At 34.7% G+C, this 25,134-nt stretch overlaps 1 protein-coding gene across 47 annotated transcripts in view; it reads left to right on the top strand.

Moving 5' to 3' along the window:
• The window catches only part of MIPOL1 (mirror-image polydactyly 1), a 360,677-nt gene that overhangs the window by 158,621 nt on the left and 176,922 nt on the right, over positions 1-25,134 (top strand). For 45 of the 47 annotated variants that reach the window (XR_015149709.1, XR_015149711.1, XR_015149713.1 and 42 more), the window contains one exon: positions 16,928-17,035. Coding sequence is in view for 42 of the 47 variants with exons in the window: in XM_086363479.1 (XP_086219605.1) it covers positions 16,928-17,035 (108 nt within the window). In the remaining 5 variants the exon portion in view is untranslated. Of the gene's footprint in view, positions 1-1,639; positions 11,607-16,927; positions 17,036-17,694 lie in introns of those variants that run through there. The other 2 variants (XM_086363497.1, XM_086363506.1) reach the window with 2 other exon arrangements.

The following is a 25,134-nucleotide window of genomic DNA, read 5'->3' as shown; positions in this document are numbered from 1 at the left end:
GCTCTAGGGCATACAGGCTTCAGTAGTCAGCTCATGGGCTCTAGAGTGCAGACTCAGAGGTTGTGGTCTATGGACATAGTTGCCGCACGGCACGTGAAATCTTTCCGGGCCAGGGGTCGAACCCACATCTACTGCATTGGCAGGTGGATTCTTATCCACTGTGCCACCAGGAAAGTTCTGAATATGTATAAAATGAAAACAGTATAAAAAATGTACAAATATTTTTTAAAAAATCGGTGAAATAGAGAATTCCCTGGCCCAGTGTTTGAGACGTTGTGCTTCTACACATGGGGCATGGGTTTGATCCCTGGCCAGGGAACTAAGATCTGGCAAGCCATGTGGTACAGCCAAATAAATAAATAAAAATAGGTGAAATGATTGACTCTGTTGAAAAACTAGAAAGTGCCTAAATTTACAAAGTGTTTGCTAAATGGCAGTCACTAAATCAGACCACAAGTAATTTACTGCTTTCCTTTGGAGAATGCTAGTTATAGTTACATGTTCAAAAATAATTAGAGTCTTATCTCTCCAAGAGAATGACTCTTTCTCAACTTGTTGATACTTTGATTTATCACACAATTTTTTAGTTTTTCTCTTGTAATCTTAGAAGTTGAAGTGGCTGTCTGTTAGGATATCACTATGTTTGGGCAACACACATTATACAATAAGAAAATTAAGAATGAGAACTTAAGTAATTGACAGCTGTATTGAGATTACAACATTTATAATAGCAAACAAACAAAGTTTGCAAACCAAGAGAAGGAGGCATCTGTGATTCCAGGAATACAATAACTGAAAAAGAGCTTAATAAACTATTAAACCATGGCTGTCATCCAGTCAGTACTAATACTATTTCCTGAACTCTGCTTTGTGTCTTACAATAGTATAAGAAGCATCTCTATCCTTTTGTGCAATAACTGTCAACTTAACATTTAGGTTATACTGTTGTTTGTTTATGGATTTTGAGAAAATCCACTGAAGTTTACTCAAGCACCAATTCATTACAATGGTATTATTTACTGAATTTTGTGTTCCTGACCATTAGCTAAGTACAAGGTTCAGCATTACAAGGTTATGACTGTACAGAAAGGATCAGAGTACCACAGCCTAGTAGTTGAATTAACCAGAGAAGTAAAGTCATCATCTTAGAAATAAATGGTTTTGCAGCACTGAAGAGATTATAGAAAGTGAATAAGCTAGATTAGACCTGTTTTATGTAGTAATTTTATAGTTTATTTTAATTATTTCAGTTGTAAAATATTGTTATACTGTTAATTAGTTCTGATTGTTCATAGTAAACTATTGAAATGCAATACTTTTCTGATATAATTCATAACAAAAACTCAAAGCAGTTCTATAGTTTTTATTAATGAAATTGAAGAGGAAGTGTTATTAGGTTTGAACTGTAGCTTTTAATTTAACTGCTAGAATTATAATTTCAAATCTATTTAATATTTTAGGTGATCATCCTAAAATCTGGAAATTGCAAACTAAGTTTTCTTAAACTGTATATAAACATATTTATAATTCAGCATCAGTGTTGTAAGTATAATTATAAGCATTGACAAAATAAATGATTCATACATTAGATGTGAAATATAATAGCCTCAGTGTTAAACTGTCATTTTCTTCTTGTTAGACCTGAAGGCTGGACCAACAGATTGAGATCCTTAGAAGCTGTGGCATAGTGGAAGTGGTGCCTCTTCCCAGGATACAACAGATACTGCTGAAATCAAGGGTTTCTGTGACTTTTGTTTTTCTCTTCTTTTTGGGGCAGCTTGTTCAGATTACTCCCCTTGATTTATCATCCTGCCCTTCTCGTCTTTTACTCCTAGAACAGTGTGTGTCTAATCCATACACAGCCAGTTAGAATACACTGAGAATTAGGATGGTAGGGAAGAGAGATCAAAGAGGGATGGATTGAATGGACAAATGATAAGTTAGCTTTTGCTTACTTTTCTATTCAGGGAAGTATTACTTGCATTTTTTATCTTTTTTAGTTTCTTATTTTATTAACAACTCAACGTTAATAATCATTTCTAGATATGTTCTGTTAGAATCCAGAAAAGGTGATTTCAAAACTCTCCATTTAGTTAGACTCTTCAGTCCTCATCCAAGAGTTTGGCAATTCATGCGCAGGGCTTGCATGCAAGTGGCTTAAAAGCACTGCCAGAGTACTGTGAGTTAAAGGGAGAAGTTGGAGATCTGGTCTACCTGAAGTAGAGAAAGCTTGATGAGAACCTTGGACATTCACTTGATTCTTCCTTAGATTAAGGACCAAGCCTGAATGCAGTGTTATTTAATACAATATTCTATAATAATGGAAATATTTCTACATTGTTCAGTTTGGTAGCCATGAACTACATTTGGTTCCTGAGCACTTTAAATGTGATTAGTGCAAAAGAATAATTTATTTTAAATTTTATTTAATTTTAATTAATGTACAGTTAAATCTGAATAGCCACATATGCCTTCTGTCTATATATCTGTCAGAATAGCTCTAGGTAAAGATTCAGGACCTCAGATTAAGTTCAGAACTGGAATAGACCTGATAAAATAAATTACAAAAATAAGTTTGATAGGTGCAAAGGAATTAAGCAATAACTTCACTCTTTTCTGGAGGAAAAATCCACACTCTTCAAAGAAAGACAGCATAATATAGATACCTTACAGTGAACCACCCACATTGACCAGCGTATAATTAAAAATACTAGAAGTAGATAAATGTGAGCCTCAGTCCAGAGAACACATAGTTAGCAGAAACAAATCTTGACATACTCAATATATTACACATTCAGAACAGTGCTTTGAAGAAGTTATTCTAACTTTCTTCCAAGACTTAAAAGAAAAGTGTTCCCAGTGTGTGAACTGCTGGGCAATATCAGCAAGGAAGCGAAACTCTAGAAAGAACTTAATTGTAAAACTAAAGTTGTAACATCTGATATGAAAACTTCGGTGGACATACTTAATAGTGGTTTAGAGATTGTACAGTAAAAGATTGGTGAGCTTGAAGACAGATCAGTAGAATTTATCTAACCTGAAGAAAAAGAAAAAATGATTATAAAAGAATATAATCTCTGTGATGTGTGGAACAGTATCAAGCATTCTAACAATGTTTAATTTCCAGATATTTAGGGATATTCTAGATATCTTATTCTTGTTAATTTCTCATTTAGTTCCCTTGTGAGCAGAAACATGCTCTATGATTTTTTTCACATTTATTGTGATCTATTTTAAGGTTGAGCACATAGTTTTTTCTTTCCATTGAGAAGAATGTGTATTAGGTCAGACAATGAAAAGTAAAAGTCAAGCCTTCTACAATGTTAATGATTTTGTCTAGATTGTCTCGCAGTTAGAACCAATTATGATTGCTGAATAGTGTAAAAGAATGAAATTTGAGCACTCACGCTATCTGATTTCAAGACTTGCTCTAAAACTACAATAATCAAGACTGTGCTTTGCACATGCACAAATCAGTAGAAGAGTGTAGCAAGCCCAGAAACAGGTGTCTATTGTGTGTAGTGTTAGTTGCTCAGTCATGTCCAAGTCTTTGCAACCCCATGGACTGTATAACCCACCAGGCTCCTCTGTCCATGGAATTCTCCTGGCAAGAATACTGGAGTTGGTAGCCATTTCCTTCTCCAGGGGATCTTCCCGGCCCAGGGATAGAACCTGGGTCTCCCTGCATTGCAGGCAAATTCTTTACCAGGAAAGCCCCAGATCTTGTGTATAGTTCCTTAATTTTTTTTTTACATTTTTAATAGATTTATTGAGACTTACATGCCATAGTAATAGTAGTCTCAGTAGACACGCTCAGTTGTGTCTGACTCTTTGCAGCCCCATGTACTGTAGCCTCCCAGGCTCCTGTGTCCATGAAATTTTCCAGGCAGTAATACTGGAGTGGGTTGCCATTTCCTTCTCCAGAGGATCTTCCCAACCCAAGAGTTGAACCTGGGTCTCCCGCACTGCAGGCAGATTCTTTACCATCTGAGCCACCAGGGAAGCCATAAATACATTTAAAGTTATAATTCAGCATTTTTATTGTTTTCATAGAGTTGTATGTTCTCAAAATTTTGGAACATTTTCATCACCCCAGAAGAAACTTTATACCCATTATTAGTTATTCCCATTCATTCCTGCAAAGCACCCCTCCACCAGCCCTAGGCAACCTCTAATGTACTATCTATCTCCATAGATTTACTCTTTGGGACATTTTATGTAGTGGAATCACACAATTGTGATCTTTAGTGACTAATTTCTTTGACTTTATACAATGCATTTACAGTTCACCCATGTGGTAGCATGTATCAGTACTTTTATAGCTAAATTAATCCTTTTTAAATTGCCAAATAATATTATGGATATATCACATTTTGCTTGTCAGTTGATAGTTTATTTCTACTTTGTGGTTATTGCAAATAATTCTTCTCTGTTCATTTACAACTTTTTGTGTGAATGTATTTTTTTTCACTTTCTTGAGAATGTACCTGGAAGTGGAATTTCTGTGTCATATGGCAACTATAACTGAAAAGTGGCCGTCTCTTTCCAACTGATGTCATTGTGGTGAGTCATGGAGACAGTCCAGGAAGGTCAACTAAATATGCCACAAATGTTCCTACCAATTGAGAGTGTCAAATTGGTTGGGGGTTCATTTGGTTGCTGTAGATCTGTAATTGTTTTCTAGAATTTCCACAAAGCTTTAGTCCATATGTTGTTTACTTTTTGTTTCCATTGAGGAGCTTATTTGTCCACCATCTTGCAGGTGTCATTCTGCTCATTGTCATTTTGATTTACATTTCCCTAATGGCTACTGATATTGACTATCTTTTCTTGTGCTTATTGGCCATTTATATATGTTTTTTGAGAAATACCTATTTTGGTCCTTTGCCCATTGTTTAGTTACATTTTTATTCTTCCTTTTGTTATTAAGTAGTAAGAATTCTTTTTGTATTGTAGATACAAGATTTTTCTTTTTAATCAGATACATCATTTATAAAATATTTTTCCCTTTCTGTGGGTTATCTTTTCCCCTCTTAATTATATGAGCAACCATGTGCAACACACAAGTTGTTCAGCATAGTCAAGTCCCATTTATTTTTTTTCTTTTGTTATTTGAAGGCTTAAAAGGTTATGCTGAACCCAATATCACTAAATTTACTCCCGTTCTTCCCTAAGATTTTTATACTTTTATTTCTTACATTCAGATCTGTGATCAAATCTAAGTTAATTTTTCTGTATGTACTAAGAACGTTGTCTAACTTTATTATTTTGCTTGTGACACACTTGACATTTGACCAAGGCATCAGGCCAGTCCACTGTGGAAGGATAGATTTACAGCAAGTAATAGTGGAACAACAGCTCAGTATCACTATTAATTAAAAGAATTAATATCACTAGAATTAAAAGGAACCTTAACTCTCTCCTTACACCATACTCAAAAATAAAGTCAAGGTGGATTATAAACTTACACAAGAAAACTTAAACCTTAAAGATGTTGTAAGACACCAGGGGTAAATATCTTTATTACCTCAAGGGAGGTAAACTTGTCAGAAAGGACAGAAAGAGCTCCAACCATAGCAAAAACAAAAAAAAAAGTGATAAATTTAACTTTGACAGAATTAAAAGCTAATGCTTGTCAAAAGCCAACTTTAAGACTATGAAAGGTGGGACTTCCCTGGTGGTCCAGTGGCTGAGATTTTTGTGCTTCCAATGCAAGGACCTAGTTCTGTCCCTGGTCAGGGGACTAGATCCCACATGCTGCAACCAAGAGTTCACCTGCCAAAGCCAAGTAAACAAACAACAAAAGATAAGCCATAGCCTAGGAGAAAATATTTGCAATTCATGTGTCTGACACAGGACTTGCATTACTGCTGCTGTTGCTGCTAAGTCGCTTCAGTCGTGTCCGACTCTGTGCGACCCCATAGACGGCAGCCCACCAGGCTCCCCCGTCCCTGGGATTCTCCAGGCAAGAACACTGGAGTGGGTTGCCATTTCCTTCTCCAATGCATGAAAGTGAAAAGTGAAAGTGAAGTCGCTCAGTCATGTCCGACTCTTAGCCACCCCATAGACTGTAGCCCACCAGGCTCCTCCATCCATTGGACTTTCCAGGCAAGAGCACCGGAGTGGGGTGCCATTGCCTTCTCCATGTGAATAAAAAGAACCCAAGAAAAAAATTGACCAAAGACTGGAAGAAAAGCTTCACAGATGTTCAGTGAACACACGAAAAGATTATTATAATTTGTGAACAGGGAAACACAAAGTTAAATGTGATACCACCTCACATACACAATGGCATCTGAAATTAAAAAGACCAACAACAGTAAATGTTGGCGAGAGTGTATAGCAACTGAAACAAGGACCCATTGCTAATTGGAATGTAAAATGGAACAACCAGTTTTGAAAACTACTTGACAGTTTCTTAGACACTTGAACAAGATATACTTTGTGACCTAGCAAGTCCGTTTCTATGTATTTATCCAAGGAAAATGAAAAAAAAAAATATATATATATATAATGCTGTAAGAATTTTAGAGAAACACTTATAGGAGCTCATTTGTAATATTTAAATACTAAAGACAATTCAACTGTCATTTCCTTAGGAAGAATATGGACAAATACATACAATTCCATACAGTGGAATATTATTAATATTTTACACGAAAAGAATGACATACTCAGGCACACAAAAGCTTAGGTGACTCTCAAATACATATGTTGATTGAAAGAAGTCAAAGGATTGCAACTAAAGATTTTATTGTATTTTTACAAAGTTTAAAAACAAGTGAAATTACTCATGGTATTAAAGAAAATTCCAAATATTCTTTTCCACTGGTCAAGGACTTCTGCCAGTATTTAACTGGTGTTTGTGAGAACTGCTGCATTTGTAGGTGTATTCTTGATGCACCATGGAGAGAGTTGTACTCCACGTCCACCTACTCCTCCATTATCTTGTCAACCTCCTCAGATACTACAAATCAGAACAATGGTAGCCTATGGCTATGAATGGGCTTCCCTGGTGGCTCAAATAGTAAAGAATCCACCTGCAATGCTGGAGACCTGGGTTCAGTTCCTATTTTGGGAAGATCCCCTGGAGAAGGAAACGACAGATTGGGAGCACCAAGACCTCTCTGGTGTGATGTAAATATTATATTTCATCATCCAAAGATTTTGTGTATTCCTGTATTTTAAAATTATTTTCTTGAAGTATAATTTTTTTCAGTTTTTATATTATGCTGCATTCATGCTTATATGTATACAATAGCCTAAATATTGATTACTGGTATATACTTTTAATTTTAGATCAAAATTAATATAGAAAAATAAGATTTCTTTTAAAAAAAATCACATCATTTATTCTTAAGCATGTATTATATAGCTTCAGTGAAGCAGGTGCTGGATTTGTCCCTGGGATTGTAGGTGGCTGTGAGGGAGAATGACAAGCAGATGGTTGTAGATGAGAACATAAAGGCCAGTGAATTCAGAGAGGGAAGGAGGGGATGGTATTCCTCAAGAGGGCTTCCCAGTGGGCCTGGTGTTGTGTGGATAAATCATAAATGTACAAAAATGTGTTGAAAGGCATGAAAGTTGAAAGGAATATTCATATCTTGGGGACTGTGGATAATTTATCATGTCTGAACTAGAGCAGGTATACAATTGAGGAATGAGATATGACACTTAATTTTAATTCTTTAAGCAATGAGAAAACCAATATACAATATCAAGATAGGGCAAGTAGGAATTACTGTGATTAGAGTTGTATTTTAGAAACACCTTTCTGGAGTATTTGTTAGCTCTGAGATCCAGCCTGAAAACACGTGCATGCACACATAGCCATTCTTTTTTTTTATTATCATTGGAGTATAGTTGATTAACCGTGTTGTGTTTCAAGTGTATAGCAAAATGATTCAGTTAGGTATGTATATACACGTGTCTATTCTTTTTCAAGTTCTTCTCCTATTTAGGTTATTACAGAATATTGAAGCAGAGTCCCCTGTGCCATAGAGTAGGTTCTTACGGGTTATCTATTTTAAATATACCAGTGCATACATGTTAATCCCAAACTCCTAATCTATCCTTCCCTGCAGCCATCCCTACCTATAACTATAAGTTTGTTCTGTAAGTCTGAGTCTTTTTCTGTTTTGTAAATAAATTCATATGTATTTACTTTTTTACATACCACATATAAGTAGTATCATATAATATTTGTCTTTGTATGACTTACTTCGCTTAGGATGATCTCCAGATTTATCCATGTTGCTGCAAATGGCATTATTTCATTCTTTTTGATGGCTGAGTAATACTCCATTGTACTTATGTACCGCATCTTCCTTATCCATTCATCTGTTGATAGGCAGATAGGTTGCCTCCATTTAGGTTGCATGTATGCTTTCAAACCATGGTTTTCTCCAGCTATATTCCCAGGAGTGGGATTGTTGGATCATATGGTAGGTCTGTTTTTAGTTTCTTAAGGGCCATCCATACTGTTATTCGTAGTGGCTCTACCAATTTACATTCCCACCAATAGTGTAGAAGGGTTCCCTTTCTTCCACATCCTCATTGTTATTTATTGTTTGCAGATATTTCTATAGTGGCCGTTCTGACTGGTGTGAGGTGGGATCTCATTGTAGTTTTGATTTGCATTTCTTGAATAATTAGCAGTGTTGAGCATCTTTTGATATGCCTCAGCCATCTATATGACTTCTTTGGAGAAATGTCTATTTATGTCTTCTGCCCATTTTTTTATTGGGTTGTTTGTTTTTATGGTATTGAGCCACATGTGCTATTTGTAAATTTTAGAGACTAATTCATTGTTGACCTCATCGTTTGCAAATATTTTCTCCCTTTCTTTGGATTGTCCTTTCGTTTTATTTATGGTTTCCTTTGCTTTCCAAAAACGTTTGAATTTAATTAGGTCCCATTTTTTTATTTTTATTTTTATTACTCTAGGAAATGGATTGAAAAAAGATACTGCTACAACTTATATCAGAGAACATTTTCCTTGTTTTCCTCTAAGAGTTTTATAGTATGCAGTCACATATAGGTCATTAATCCATTTTGAGTTTATTTTTGTGTATGGTGTTAGAGTGTTCTAACTTCATTTTTTTCATGTGGCTGTCCAGTTTTCCCAGCACCATTTATTGAAGAGACTCTTCTATTGTGTGATCTTGCCTCCTTTGTCATAGATTAATTGACTGTAAGTGTATGGGTTTATTTCTGGGCTTTGTATCCTGTTCCAGTGATCTATGTTTCTGTTCTTGAGACTTCAGACTATACTGCAAAGACATAGTCATCAAAGCAGTGTGGTACTAGCACATTCTTTTTTAAACTCTCTTGATGATATTGATTTGCAGTCTGAGAACTACCAGATTAGAGGATAATTTGAAAGAACTTGAGACTGAAGACATGACACTTGCTCTCACAGTTAATGAAAAAGTCAGAGGCTGAATGAAAGGCATGACATTGGGGATAAAAAATAAAGCATGTTGAAGGACTAAGACTTCCTCCAACTTTAGGATAAAGATAGGAGGAAGCTTAAGGTGACTTTCAGGTTTAGTAAGGATGATTGGTTAAATGCCATTTATAAGCAGGGAATCCAGTAAAATAGGAAATACATATTTAATATCACCTAATTTTTAGGTACCCTGCTATGTAGCAATGAACAGAGACTTTGGGCTCTACTTTCTTGGAGTTTGCAGTTTATACAAAGTAGAAATAGATATTTGCATGTGAAGGCCTGATGATTTCAGATCTTTTTGTAAATTCATACATAAATATATTTGTTATATAACATAGGTATAAAAATATGTGTATGTATGTGTGTATATATATATATATATGTATCCATATATATGTGTATGTAGCTTTTATAAGGCCTTCATTTAAAACAATTCCAATGTTAATAAAAGAATAGCAATTTTTCTGTTTTATATTCCTAAAGAGAACATTATGATTTTAGATATAATGTTACTGTTAGAATATGCTATTAAAAGTTGAGAAATAATTGCCTAGATTTTTATCAGTTTCGCTTAGGTTCAATGAACTGAGTTAAATGTAGTAATCCTGAATGGTAGCTAGTTCACCTTCCATTCTGATCTATGTTACATATTTCCTTAAAGTTCAAATTCTAAAACATCATCATCATTAACTTTTTCTGTAATTCTAGCTATTACATTGCTTTTACTATTTTCCTATGTGTGTATATTATAAATTTTGTTGATAAACAGTTATTCTGCCTGCAATTGAATCCTCCTTATTAGTTGCATGAGTTTAAAGGAGGTATTTTTACTCTGTTTCTGTTTCCTTCTCTGTCAAATGGTTAAATATATAATCTATAGGGTCCACATGAAGATTGACTGATTTAATACATGTAAAGTTTCTGGCACATACTGATTTCTCATTGAGGGTTCGTTGACTATCATTAATAACATGTGTTAACCTTTATCTTGAAACAGAGATGCAAATCATGATTTTTCAAATGAATACGTTTTATGAATACAGCTAACAAAATAATCTTAACCAGTATTACAAAAATGGTATTTTGATAGCATAGCTTACTAAATACCTATATACATGTTGACATCTTTTTAAGTAATTATTATGTTTACTAATAATCTTTTTACATTGTGATTTTAATCTTTTTTGAGCAATTTAGTTGTTTAAAATGAGTATAAATTACTGTATTTGCTATTAAATCCTTATTTACTTTCACATGTTTTTGAAATGTTATATGTAAATATAATTAAGATATATATGTATAAATATGTACAAACATGTCACTGTCTGGCATGTTGCCTGGTAATTGCCGGTATATTGCTTGATGAGTGTTTACTGAGTAATTTATGATTCGTCTGTATGTGTATGTGCATGTGCACGCACACAGGTGTGTATCGCCTGTAACATAAGTGTTTTCAGAGACTCACATAATTATTGTTTTTCTTTTTTTAATCTTTGTTTTTTTTTTAAACTCTGAGTATTGTATATATTATTCATTTAACCAAACTGCTGATATTTTGCCAGGGCTTTGAAGAAGAAACAAGTTACCTTTTTGAATTGGAAAACTATTCCAAGTTATTTTGCTGTGAGAAAAGCATTCTAGTTATTATTTTTAAATCCAAAATGAAGTGTTGTTTTAAAATTCTCCTAAATGAAAAGGAATAAAGTTATTTATATAACCCTAAGTGCTTCCAAACATCTACAGCTCAAAGTTCATAATTCACATTGACACCAAAGTGTAATTTCTGTTTTGACTGGAAGAGTCTGGTATTATTTTTTTGTCTGCAAGGGAAAGAGTTGTATAACATCCAAGTGGGAAGATGTTTGATTGTAATGCAATCAACATGATTTGTGAGTGAAAGCAGATTGTACAGGAAGAGAAACAGCAGCTGTTAAAAACCTAGACAGTATTAGAGAATTCTTAAAAAAAAAAAAAAAACTCTTTCAGGAAATAAACATGAGGTGAGACAGAATCATAGCAATATATTTTCTGTTTGATACAGTTCTTCACAATTCGGGGTAATGAGTAAAAGGAAATTACTGGTGAATATAATGTCTTATAGTAAATATGGATCAAATCCTTTAATAAAAATTTTTCATTAATTTTTTATATACTTTATGTCTTTAGTTCACTTATGTATAGAATTAGTTTTGTTTGCAGTGGCAAATTTAATTCTTTTCTTTTTATTAGTGATACTATAGAATCATGAGCCTCTGAGATCATTTCACCCTATTACAACAGCTGTCCATCTTTTTTTATCTATATCCCCCACTCATTTACTCCTCCTCATTTTATCTTGCAGGGAATCCCAGACATAATGTCCTTTTCATCTATAACTTTTATTGTGTATCTCTTAAAGATGTGGCACATATATACCCAAGCACATGAGTGCATGCTCAGTCACTCAGGCGTGTCCAACTGTCTGTCCACTAGGCTGTAGTCCACCAGACTCCACTGTCCATGGAATTTTCTGGGCAAGAATACTGGAGTGGGTTGCCATTTCCTACTCCAGGGGATCTTCCTGACCTAGCAATTGAACCTGCATCTCATGCCCCACCTGGAAAGCCCTAAAGATGTGGACTTTTGTGTAAAACATAATTACAGCACAATTATCATACCAAAAATATTAACAGTTCTTTAATATTGTAAAATATTCAATTAGTTTTCAAATTCCAATAGTCTTTTCCTCTTTGTTTTGAATCTGTATCTAAAATAAGAATCACATGTTGCAAATGATTGACTTGACTCTTAGGACTTAAAAAAAATTTTTTTGTAGTACAGTTGCTTTACAGTGTTGTGTTAGTTTCTGCTGTACAGCGAAGTAAATCAGCTATATGTATACTTATATCCCCTCTTTTTTGGATTTCCTTCCCAGTTAGGTCACCACAGAACATTAAGTAGAGTTCTCTGTACTATACAATAGGTTCTCATTAGTTATCTGTTTTATATATAGCAGTGTATATGTCAGTCCCAATCTCCCAGTTCAACGGCCCCTGCTTCCCCCCAGGTGTCCAAATGTTTGTTCTTTACTTCTGTTTCTATTTCTGTTTGACAGATCAATTCATCTGTACCGTTTTTCTGGATTCCACATGTATGTGTTAATATATAATAGTTGTTTTTCTCTTTCTGACTGACTTCGCTCTGTATGATAATCGCTAGGTCCATCCATGTCTTTGCAAATGGCACAGTTTCATTCCTCTTTATGGCTGAGTAATATTCCTTTGTGTATACACAGCACTTCCTTATCTGTTCCTCTGCTGATGGACATTTAGGTTGTATCCATGTCCTGGCTGTTATCAATAGTGCTGCAATGAAACTGTGACAATATACAGATAGCATTTCATTAAGTTCCTTTTAAGTATTAAAACATTTTAAGTATAAAAAAATGTTTAAAAATCCTCCTAGGTCTTAATTTATGCACTAGAACTTTTAAGAACATTGTTTGGCACAATATGAACAGAGAAGATATTGTGTTATTTATTATTAATTGTGTCAGTTCGAAATGAAGCTGTCTAAAACCATAGAAGAAATTACATATTACTTAATTTAGGGACATTCTTCTTCCCTAGCACTTGTTTTGTTTCTTTTCATTCATTAAATTAGGGAAAATTATTAACACCTGAAAGTGTAACACTTTGGGACACTTGCCACATGGAGTGGTCCCTGGGCCTTACCTTCTGTCCCTCTTATACTGTGTGGCAGTGAATACTGAGCCCAGGTACAAAATGTGAATAAATGTCCTCAGCACAAAAATAGCTTTATTATATTTATCGTTTTGGTTACAGTTTTTCATATAAACTTTGGCCTACAAGTACCCTTCCCCTCCCCTCCCCAGTCTTTTCAGAAAGTGGGAAAATCTATGAAGAATAAAAATTTAGAGGAAACCAAAAAAGAAAGAAAGGAAACCTAAATAGTTACAAACATACCAGTTTACTAGGGATCTAAGACCAGGTATAGAACTCCAAGGCTAAAAACTTGAATTTTATTGCCCTTACAAGGGTTGATGATTGGACTACTTGTGATGGGACCAGACCCTTGCATGTATTTCCAAAATCATAGAAAGACCCTCTTTTTAGTAAAAAAGAATCTAGGGGGAAAAAACCACTCACTGGTTTAGGAAAGGATAAGGAGGTTTGTCTTTGGTCTTGACTGAGCAAAGGGCTCAAGCATCCTGAGAAATCAAAGGGTTGGACACTCAGCGTAATAACCATCATGATGAGAATTCACAAACTAAGACATTTAGATAAACGTCTGCACTAGTTGAGTAAAACTTTGGGTCACCTTGCAAGAAACAAATGCAAAACCAGTCTGGACGTTCTTCCACACACAGGTGGACAAAACTTCTACAAAAAAGAATTCTCCATGTAAGGAAACAGTCTACTATGAAACACAATTAAAAGAGTTAGACCATTTAGAATTTGAGATAATAGGAAAAAATGAAAGAGTATGACACTTGCATGTTTAAACAGAGACATCATCAAGTAATACATATAAAAGAAGAGCACTATGAAAAGTAGATGGACAGAATTGAAGAAGCATACAAGGAAATATTTAGAACTGAAAACTAGTCATTGACATTAAAAGATAAGTGAACAAAGATATAGACAGAATTGGAGATAGAATCAGGAGTCTCAATTCACTAATGGATGATAGACGCTCAGAATTCACACACACACAGAGAAATGGATATTAAAAGATATGAAAGGAAAGTGAATAAACCCAATATATGATCTATAAGAATTTCAAAATGGGAACTGGGTAACAATTCAAGATATAACAGCTATGAGTTTTTCAGGTTTGAGAAGCATAGAGAATATCTAAATGATTTAAATAAATCCATCTCTTCAACTATAGAATTGAACTCTAAAGTTAAACTACAGATTTTAAAGCAACCATTGAGTAAAGACAAATGTATACAAGAATGATTATTAGACTAATATTGACCTCACATTAGCAACAATAGATGCCAGACTGAGGCAGAACAGCATCGTCAGAGTACTGAAGATACAACTTTTGTCGTAACAGTTCTATCCAGTAAAGAGTGTCATGAAAACAAAACAATCACCTTTTCAGGCAGAATGTCTCACTAAGAGATTTTTAAAAGCTATGCCTCTTCAAAGAGGGACTTGAACCCAGAAGGAAAGCTCAGAGGGTTTGATAGGGGACTTACACCTATTCTTGTATGAATAGATAATTTAATATAAGCTATTTCCAAAAATAAAATAAGGAAACTTTGTGAGAGTAATCCAACCTTGATAACAAAACTGGAAAGGATAGCCCAGAGAAGGAAAGATACAGGTCAGTTTCATTTAAGAATATGTACCCCACAATCTGATATATTAATATAAAATCCTTGGAAACCCATTTAACATATATATTTTCATACACATATACACATTCACATGAATGTAAATAATATGTAACAAAATTCGTCTAAGTGGTTATATGATAGAAGCATTCCTTTTAAGGTCACGAGCAAGAGCGGAAGAATAACCACCACTTTTTTTTTTCTGGCTACATCTGAAATACATCCAAAGTCCAGCTGCTGCACACTACCTCCACTGCTCCCTACCATCCTAGTCTGAGACACATCATCTCTCTCCTGCACTGCTCAGTAGCCTCTCAGCGAGACTTCCCGCTTCTGTCCTTGCCTTCCTTAGAATCTATTCTTTACATTGCAGAAGGAGTGAGCCTACATTGAGGCAAATCGTGGTACTTCTTTGTTCTAAGCCCTCCAGCAACTTTCCCACACACTCAGAGTAAAAACCCTGGTCTATAATATCTCAAGGCTCTTCTGATCTCATCTCCCAGTATTCTGTCCCTTGCTTATTTCACTCCTGCTGTATTCTTCCCCTTGTTAAAACTCGAATATGCTAGACAAGCTTCTACTTCAGAGCCTTTGCACTCAGTTGTTCCTTTTGCTTGAACCACTGCTTCCAAAGATCTGAAGGCTTACTTCTTTGTCTTCTTAGTGTCTTTATTCAAGTATCTTTTTCTCAATTAAAATTTCTCCTATTTAAAGTCATAAAAGATTTCCTTCCTACTCTTTTGGTATTCCCTATGTTTATTTTTGTCCATAACATTTTCACCTTCTATCATACTATGTATTTCATTTATTTTATTGTCTCTTTTCCCATCTGGAATATGAGTTCCATGCGGGCAGGGATTTTTATCTATTTTGTTAAATGCCATATCCCCCACCATTTATAATTAAACCTAGCACAGGATAAGTGCTTAATAAATACCAGTAAATAAGTGAATATCAAGAGTTTGGTAAGACTTTTTCTTTTAAAAGAATTTGTATGTTACTCAAAGTTGGGAAATACTGATACAGATTGCTGAATAATATTGAGATCAGAGGCAGAAAATATTAGAAGAAATACTCATTTGGATTATGACTGCATCTTGATTTTGTATCATAATAATGATTTTTAATTCATTATGACATCTAACACTTGCTGGGTAATGCAGAAGTAACTGTCTAACTCTCAAACTAATAGGTGTACTTACTTATTGGTTATTAAATATCCTCCTTTAAAACTAGATAAACTAAGGAGTGATTTTTTAAAATATTTTACTGAACAATAGTTTTAGTAATTTATTTCTTTACAAATCACCTTTGTATCATCATATGGTTTTAATATGCAGCATATCAGTTTTATATCCTATACAGTCATTGTGAAAATGTTTGACATATTTATATTACAATCTCATTTTTAAATGACATAACATTTTAATGATTTTTTTGAATGTAGATGCTTCTGTTAGTTCATTTATGCTTTTATCATTTCCTTTTTACTTACATTTTTATGTATTCCCAATAGGTCAATGTCGTTTCACATCTATTTTATCACTTGTTTTACTTACAAGTAAGGTTTAGTCAAAATAGGATTAAAAACAACTGTTTCCTTAGTTGTTTCCAAGTCATGTAGCACTCTGTGGCTATTGTTTTTTCTCAACTGTTTCTTTAGATATTTCTAAAAATATGAAAATCTCATATATATTTTTATGATAATTTTTATTTTAAAAATTAATAAAAGTTCCTCACAGAGTATTATATCATAGTTTATTTGGAACCTACTATCATTTTTAGAAGTATATTTTTAATTCAGCCAGCAGATACACAGTGAAAATCATTTGGTCAATGAAGAAAATAATAATTTAATCTTAATTTTACAAGAAATGGGTATTTTTCTAATTTATATGGTAGCATTTAGATTAATAAAAGTCAAAACTGAAAATTGCAATTGAATGTGCCAGAGTACTATACGCAATATTACTTTGTTCATTTTCAACAGTGCTTTTCACTTACTATTCTTATTGCAAAGGATACTTTTTGGGAGAGTAAGATGGTATTATTTACATCAATTCATGTGAGTTTGTGAAAAAAATGCCGTGACTCCTTTACTTAATGGGATTCTTTCCCTGTGGCAGTGCAAACGGCTGGAGCAGGAGCTTCATCATCTGAAAGAGCAGAAGCAGACTTCAGCAAACAACATGAGACATCTGACTGCTGAAAACAATCAAGAACGTGCATTGAAGGTAAATCTCCATTCCTTCTTGCAGGCAAATTAAGGCTGTAAGCCCTTGGTGCCAGCTTTCTGTGCTGCATATATCGGTTGTGTACATTTCAGCAGAAGTGAGCTGTGGTGTTTGCCAACAGCCCCCTCTTTAAACACAGATACAGCACCCTTCTGTCACGGTATTATTTTATTTCGTGTATGTGTACATGAAAACAACAGATTTTCTGAATTTCAAGTAGTGGTATATTAACAACTTTAGGTTCATGCTCATTGTGATTTCAAAGTACGTTGTTACCTTTAGTGGTTAAGAAAAAGTGGCCACTCTGAAAGAAAAAAATATATAATGGGCTTTTTCTTTGCATCAGTAATTATTACAGTAATTTTCTAAATGACTTATAATATTAGTGACCCACAGAATTGACGCTCCTTGAAAGGTACATGAATATGTTTGGGAATTGAAAGAATACTTAAGATGTTACCTACAGCAAAAAATGAAAGAAAGAAAATATATTCTATTAGAACTTGAAACAAGTAGAGTATATATCATGACAAAAATTCTGTTTGATTTTAATATAGATCCTATAGTTAATGAAAAAGGACATTATTTCAATTTAACTAATTATCTTTTTTTCTTAAGATACTTTTCATTCTCTTTTTTGTCTTTGCCCTGGTTCCTAGCATAATGCCTGTGACATAATAGAGGCCCCTGCCCTCAAGGTGCTTACGTTCTCATTAACGGGTTAAAAATAAAAACACAGCATAGCCACAGGAAACAAAATGTTCATCGTTGTTGTTAATGGCACAGTTAAAGAAAAATGTGCTGTCAAGAAGTTTGTATTGTATTTTGTTGTCTTAAATTCGTTTCTTGCTGCAGATTACAAAAAAACATCATGTCATTAGAAGGGTAAGTCAGTAAACCAGAATCATCAACCAACGTTGAGGAAAATGGTGACATTTGATGTAGAAATATTTTTAATCTGTTTATGAAGTATGAGGTTTGGTTGAAGATGGATTTTCTACAAAGTATATTTAGCTTCGTTCTCAGCAGTGTGTGTGTGTAATAACTTTGCTATTACTATTTAATGCACTTTTCTTTTTTCTCTCGAATTTACAGACAGACCAGAACAATAAATGGGAAAGAAAAGAACTATAGATTGCTATGATTATTTTTCAGTTACCCAAGGAATTGTCTATTGTATGAGTAAAATTAAGCATATAATTACTTAGATGTATATTTGCAAATCAAAGGTAAAGTTCTTTTAGAGAGAGCCTCCATCATGAGTGTTAGTTTATCAGCCTTAAGGGACAGGTATTATGTGCTCTGTTTGACATGGCTATCAGTATTTAAAATAGGACCTAAAATAAGAATTCTAGTTTGTTAAGTTAATAATAATTGCATGATATTTATTCTGGCATTTTTGTTTGTGTATTTATGTTAAATTGAATTAAATGAAAGCCACTATGTGTAGAGAGAAAAAGATGCATAGTTCCAAGAGATTATTAAAATTAGAAGGCAAATTGTAGACCAAAAGAAACCTGTAAATTCAACACAAAATAAAAATAAACCCCCATAAAATCATTCTTTAGTTATCTTGTGCCATAATTCCTCATAGAAAACCTTTAAGTTTATTATTAAAATTAGGTCATTTATAATATATCTGCTTTATTCTGAATCATTTTTTAAAATTTTTCTTACCTTTCAGGGTCTTTATTCTTTATTTAGTCCTTTTATTATTACACTTCATGTCTTTAAATTGCCATATAAGATATGGATAATAATAAGTTTATTACCAAGCTGTTTGGTGAACAAACTTTCTCCTTTCCAAGCAATATGCTTATCTCTTAAAATACATTTACAGGTGTCATTTTAAAAAAATGTTAACTGTAAATATTTGACTAGTATCTAATGAAGTTGAGGAAGAATTTTTAAACAGAATCTGTCTCTAGTAGATTTCAGTCTGCCAATAATATTTCTAGTATTTTAACATAAGTGGTACTATTATTAATATCACTGAATAAGGTAATATAAATTTGAATAGGATGATAGCTGAAGTTTTTGTGCTTTATTACATTGCATTATGCTATAATTCTTAAAGGAAACAGTCCTACAGGTATGTTGGAAAAAATCAAAGTTAATGGTTCTACATTACATAGAACTTTCCAAAGTGATGACTGTGGGAAATAACATGATTATTATACATGGATACATTATATGTGGATACTTTTTAGTAATCTAGTGCCATTTGAATATCTTTGTTTATCCTAATAACCAGGAAATGCTTTGTAAATTATTTTTTGTGATAAAGCATAAAATAAGAATTTTGTTGATCCTTAAATGCATTGTTTTTGAAGTAGTATAGAATGGTGGTGGTTTAGTCACCAAGTCGTGTCCAACTCTTGCGACCCCAAGGACTATAGCCTGCCAGACTCCTCTGTCCATGGGATTCTGTAGGCAAGAATATTGGAGTGGGTTGCCATTTCCTTCTCTAGGGAATCTTCCCAATCCAAGGATCGAACCCTGTTCTCCTGCATTGCAGGAAGATTGCTTAATGACTAAGCTACAAGGGAAGTCCAAGCATGGAATACGTACTAGTTAAATTTGGCAGCATGACACTGTTTCCCTACTTTTACAATATTTAAAATTTTCCCTAATAATAAGTAGAACACAGTGATACATATAGGATCAAAGGCTAAATTTATACTGATACTAATCTATACCCTGAAAGTTACGTAAATTAAAAAGATAGTTCATTCCTTCATTTAAAATAAATTTTATCCACTATTAAATTTATTTCTCAATGAACACAATTTTGAACATCTAATGATTTTAAAGTAAATTTAGATTAGGCATAAATATTCAGGCATTAGATTTAATAAGAAATGTCATATAAACTGCCTTTCTTTCCTGTTTGGTTTCATTTACTTCCCTTATCACATATCTTTAACCTCCTACAATTGGACTTCACCACTGTAATTCCATTGAAACATACTCTTTCTTAAATTATATGTAACCTCTGATGGTTAAACCCATGAAACTTATCATTGCATATCCTGCTTAGTATCCCAGTAAGCCTAACTGGAACACATTTTCATCTTACTAGCCCCTGCCTTCATGAATTACCTTCCTATAATTCTTTGCTTCCATATCCTCATCATTTTTCTTTTCTTTGATTGTATTCTTTAGCTTGTGCCTTTCTTCTACCAGTTCCTAAAGTGTAAATATTCCCCTAAGTTATGTGATTAGTCCCCTACTTTTTGTTTCTTAAAAAAAAAACCAAAAAAACAGATTTTTTATTTTAGAGACGTTTTAGCTGCACAGCAAAATCAAACAAACTAGAACTCCTTCACACTCAGTGTTCCATACATTCAGATGCCCCCAGCATCCAGTACAGGAAAGGTACATTTATTGCAATCCATAACCTACATCAGTGTAACCCACAGTCTATAGTTTACATTAGGGTTCACCTAGTGTTGTACATTCTGTTGATTTTGAGAAATGTAAATAACAAATATTTACTAATATCATTGTAGTATTACAGAAGAGTTTCACTGTGAAAAAGTATACAGAAGAGTTTCACTCTAAAAATCCTCTGCATTCCACCTATTTATCTCTCCTTCACCTCAGCACCTACCCAGCCATTAATCATTTTAGTGTGTCCATAATTTTGTCTTTTCTAGAATGTCATGTAGTAGTTCTGTGCACATAGGTTTCTTTCACTTAATAATCATTTAAAGTTCATCCATATCTTTTGATGGCTTTATACTACATTCCTTTTTAGTATTGAATAAATTTCCATTATTTGAATATACCGCAATTTATTTATTCACCCACCTATTGAGGCATCTTTTGGTTGCTTCCAAATTTGGGCATTTATTTATGAATAAATCTGCTGTAAGCATCCACATGCACGTTTTTCTGTGGATGTAAGTTTTCAACTCATTTCAGTAAATGCAAAGAACCATGATTGCTGAATCGTATGGTAAAAGTATATTTAGTTTTTGAGGAGATGCCAAGCTGTTTTCCCAAATGGCTGTACCATTTTGGATTTGCTAGTTATGAATGACAGTTTTTGTTGCTCCATATTCTTGCCAGCATTTGGTGTTTTGTTTATTGTAGGCTTGTCTTTTCTAATTTCATCCGTTCCTGCAACATCATCTGTCATTTGTGTCCTAACGACTGCTTTGCCCTTCCACTTGGATATCTTAGTGTCTCCTTTACTTCAGTAAACTTGAAACGAAACCCTGAATTTGACTTCCTAAGTCCTCTCTTCAACCTGGGAGGAAGTCAGGACCTGAGCCAAACTCTGTTGACTCTATAACTTAACATTTATTCTCAGTTATATTCTCCTTTGTTTACCTTTACAGCTTTATAGAAGATGGAAAAGTTAAACACTTTGTAAGCTTTTCTTTTTGCCAGTGAGACATAAGAGGAATTCTACAGTGGGGATGACAGAAGAAGGAAGAATCTCAATTTTATAGGTGTGAAGTTGGGGCTTCCTAGGTGATGCAGTGGTAAAGAATCCATCTGCTGATGCAGGAGACACAGAGATGTGGGTTCAATCCTTAGGTCAGGAAGAGCCCTGGAGTACAGAATGGCAACGCACTCCAGTATTCTTGCCTGAAAAATTCCATGGACAGAGGAGCCTGGCGGGCTACTGTCCATGGAGTCGCAAGGAGTCGGACATGTGCAACTGAGCACTCTCATACACAAACACACAAATGCCAAGAGAAAAATATGTTAATCAGTCATGTCTGACCTTTTGCGCCCCCATGGATGATAGCCCATCAGGCTCCTCTGTCTGCGGAATTCTCCAGACAAGAATACTGGATTATTCTTGGAAATACTTCTCCAGGGGAACTTTCCAACCCGGGGAGTGAAACTGGGTCTCCTGCCTTGCAGGCAGATTCTTTACTATCTGCATGAGCAGGGAAGCTGGCCTTTAACATCATTGAGCCTTTTAGCAAGTGAGCCACTTGGAGAACTTTTAAGTCCCTATGTGGTCATCTATGCCCTGACTTATTTTTCTAGTGACATAATGCTATATATTTTAAATCATTCTTAACAATTTTCTATTTACTTCCAAATTGATCAGTTTGTTGTTGTTTAGTTGTTCAGTCATGTGTGACTCTTTGCAACCCCATGGACTGCAGCACACCAGGCTTCCCTGTCTTTCACCATCTCTGTGAGTTTGCCCAAACTCATGTCCATTGAGTTGATGATGCTATGCAACATCTTATCCTCTATCACCCTCTTCTCCTCCTTTTGCTCTCAATCTTTCCCAGCATGAGGGTCTTTTCCGATGAGTTGGCTCTTCACTTCAGGTGGCCAAAGTATTGGAGCTTCAGTGTCAGCATCAGTCCTTTCAATGAATACCAGGGTTGATTTCCTTTAGGATTGACTGGTTTGATCTCCTTGCTGTTCAAGGGACTCTCAAGCATCTTCTCCAGTACGACAGTTCAAAAACGTCAATTCTGTGATGCTCAGCCTTCTTTATGGTCCAACTCTCACATCCATATATGACTACTGGAAAAACCATAACTTTGACTATATGGACCTTTTTCAGCAAAGTGATGTCTCTGCTTTTTCCATATGCTGTCTAGGTTTATCATAGTGTTTCTTCCAAGGAGCAAGTGTCTTTTAACTTCCAGGGTGCAGTCACCATCTGCAGTGATTTTTGGAGCCCAAGAAAATAAAGTCTGTCACTGTTTCCAATTTTTCCTGTCTATTTGCCATAAAGTGATGGGACCTGATGCTAGTGTCTTAGTTTTTTGAATGTTGAGTTTTAAGCTAGCTTTTTCACTCTTCTCTTTCACCTTCATCAAGAGGTTCTTTAGTTCCTCTTAACTTTATTGATCTGCTGCTAAGTCACGTCAGTCGTGTCCGACTCTGTGCGACCCCATAGATGGCAGCCCACCAGGCTCCCGTCCCTGGGATTCTCCAGGCAACAATACTGGAGTGGGTTGCCATTTTCTTCTCCAGTCCATGAAAGTGAAAAGTGAAAGTGAAGTCACTCAGTCGTATCCGACTCTTCACAACCCCATGGACTGTAGCCTACCAGGCTCCTCCATCCATGGGATTTCCCAGGCAAGAGTACTGGAGTGGGGTGCCATTGCCTTCTCCTTATTGGTCAGTTAACATCTTTTAATTAATGGCATTCCCAATCTCCTAGACTTGTAGCCTAATATGTAATTGACATGCTCTTCATGTCCTTTCAAACTCTCACCTACTACACAGTGACAGAACATCCAGTCCTGTCAATTCTGCAACAGTGACTTCTTTTCTATTTTACTCTCTTTTGTATTATTATGCCTTGGCTCTGTGTCAAGTTCATGATCTAGAAGGTAATAGTACCTTCCAATCTAACTTTTTCCCCCTCAGTTTCTCACCTTTGTAATCATTGTCACACTTCTATTAGCTGTCATTCTAAAACACAAGTGACCCTTTTCTACCCCAAAACCTTTAGTAAGTCTAACATTTTCAGCAATGAAAGAAGACAGATATTCTGAATAACTTTCTTAATAAAAACAATAAAAAGGTTGCCTATTACTTTAAGAATATTTTACAAAATGACTGAGAAGACAAGGAATCTGAAAAGGCTTAAAGCAACATGGAAATAGAAAAACAAATGAACAAACATGGGAAATAAGTGATTGCCTGAAGTCATCTTGCCCCCTCAGTGCGTTTGTCAAATGGTGGTGAATTTGAACTTTGAATTTTAAGGACTACAAGGACAAGACAAACAGAAAACAGAGCCAAGGGCCTATTTAAACCAGAATGTAATGAAGATCTTTTCCTGAAGCTGGTGTCTTAGATGATCACACCATCACTGTTTAGGTGAACAAGAGTCAAGCCCTTCATGCAAAATATGAAAGTAAGAAAACTTGATTTTCTTACTGTGGAGAAGCTCATAAAAAGTCTCAAGAATTCATTCTTCTACAGTTAGCTTTACAGCTGGTTTAGGATCACACCTGTTGCCTGAATTCTTGCTATCTGACTTCCTGACAGTAATAATGGTATATCATCTTAAATATACTGAAAGCAAAAGGGGGAATAATTCCTTAAATATACAGAGAGAAAGCAGCTGTTGAAAACAAGGGTGAAATAATCATTGGATAAATAAAAGAACTTCATTTGCTTTTCATTGTCTGTTTTGGTTTCTGCCATACAACAACACGAATCAGCCATTGATATACCTATATCCCCTCTCTCTATAACTTCCCTCCCACCTCCCACCCCTCTAGGTTGTTACAGAGCCCTGGTTTGAATTCCCTGAGTCATATAACAAATTCCCATTGGCTATCTATTTTACATATGGTCATGTATATGTTTCCATGTACTCTCTCCATTTATCCCACTGTCTTCTTCCTCCCTGCTCTGCAAGATTTTGTGGTCTTGAATTATTTCAAAATAATACATTGTTAAAAAATTTTATATGTTCATTGTAGCCAGTGAAAAAGTGCTAAGGTATGTAAATGAAATGTTAATAATATTTCCTCTCCTCTCTCACAGTTTCTAGACCTGCCAAATTAATCTTGACTAGGAATTGCAATAGATACCCTGCTTGACTTTTACCTAATTTTAATGAGAATGGATTCTACATTACACCAACTAGTTGTGATACTTACCATGGGATTTTATATTTCCTTTCATAATTTAGAGTCTCACTGAATAGTTCCAATATATAGATCATCCCTGAGTCTGGTTTTGTGGTTGCTTTGTCTTTTGACATGTTTGTTGTTTTGCTTTTGCTTTTCGTGTATCTCATAATTTTTTCTTGTTTAAATGCTAGACATTGTGGGTAGAATGGTGCTTCTTCTATCAGGCCAGTAGTGTGAGTATTGAGTTGATCTACTGAGGAGTTGATCTGGATTTGGGTTTTGTTGTTATGGTCACTGTTAGTGCATCCTAAGTTTCAAGCTGTTCTCAGAATGAATTGCTGTTGGCCTTTTTCTAAGGATAGAGGTGCAGTGCTGGAGGACTTTCTGTGTTCATCTTCCACCCTTCATTTTCAGTTGATCCTATGTACTTATACCTCGAGGGTGTCTCACTGTACACTCCTGCGCTTGTCTAGCATTTGGATGCTGATTTTTACCATCTGGTATTGAAGAACTGAAGAG

Source organism: Bos grunniens, chromosome 21 (assembly GCF_055505025.1).
Source record: "Bos grunniens cultivar Pamir isolate PY7600 chromosome 21, Bosgru_T2T1.0, whole genome shotgun sequence".
Taxonomy (NCBI): domain Eukaryota; kingdom Metazoa; phylum Chordata; class Mammalia; order Artiodactyla; family Bovidae; genus Bos; species Bos grunniens.
The sequence above is the reverse complement of the archived record's forward strand: the minus strand, read 5'-3'. Positions and strand labels throughout refer to the sequence as shown.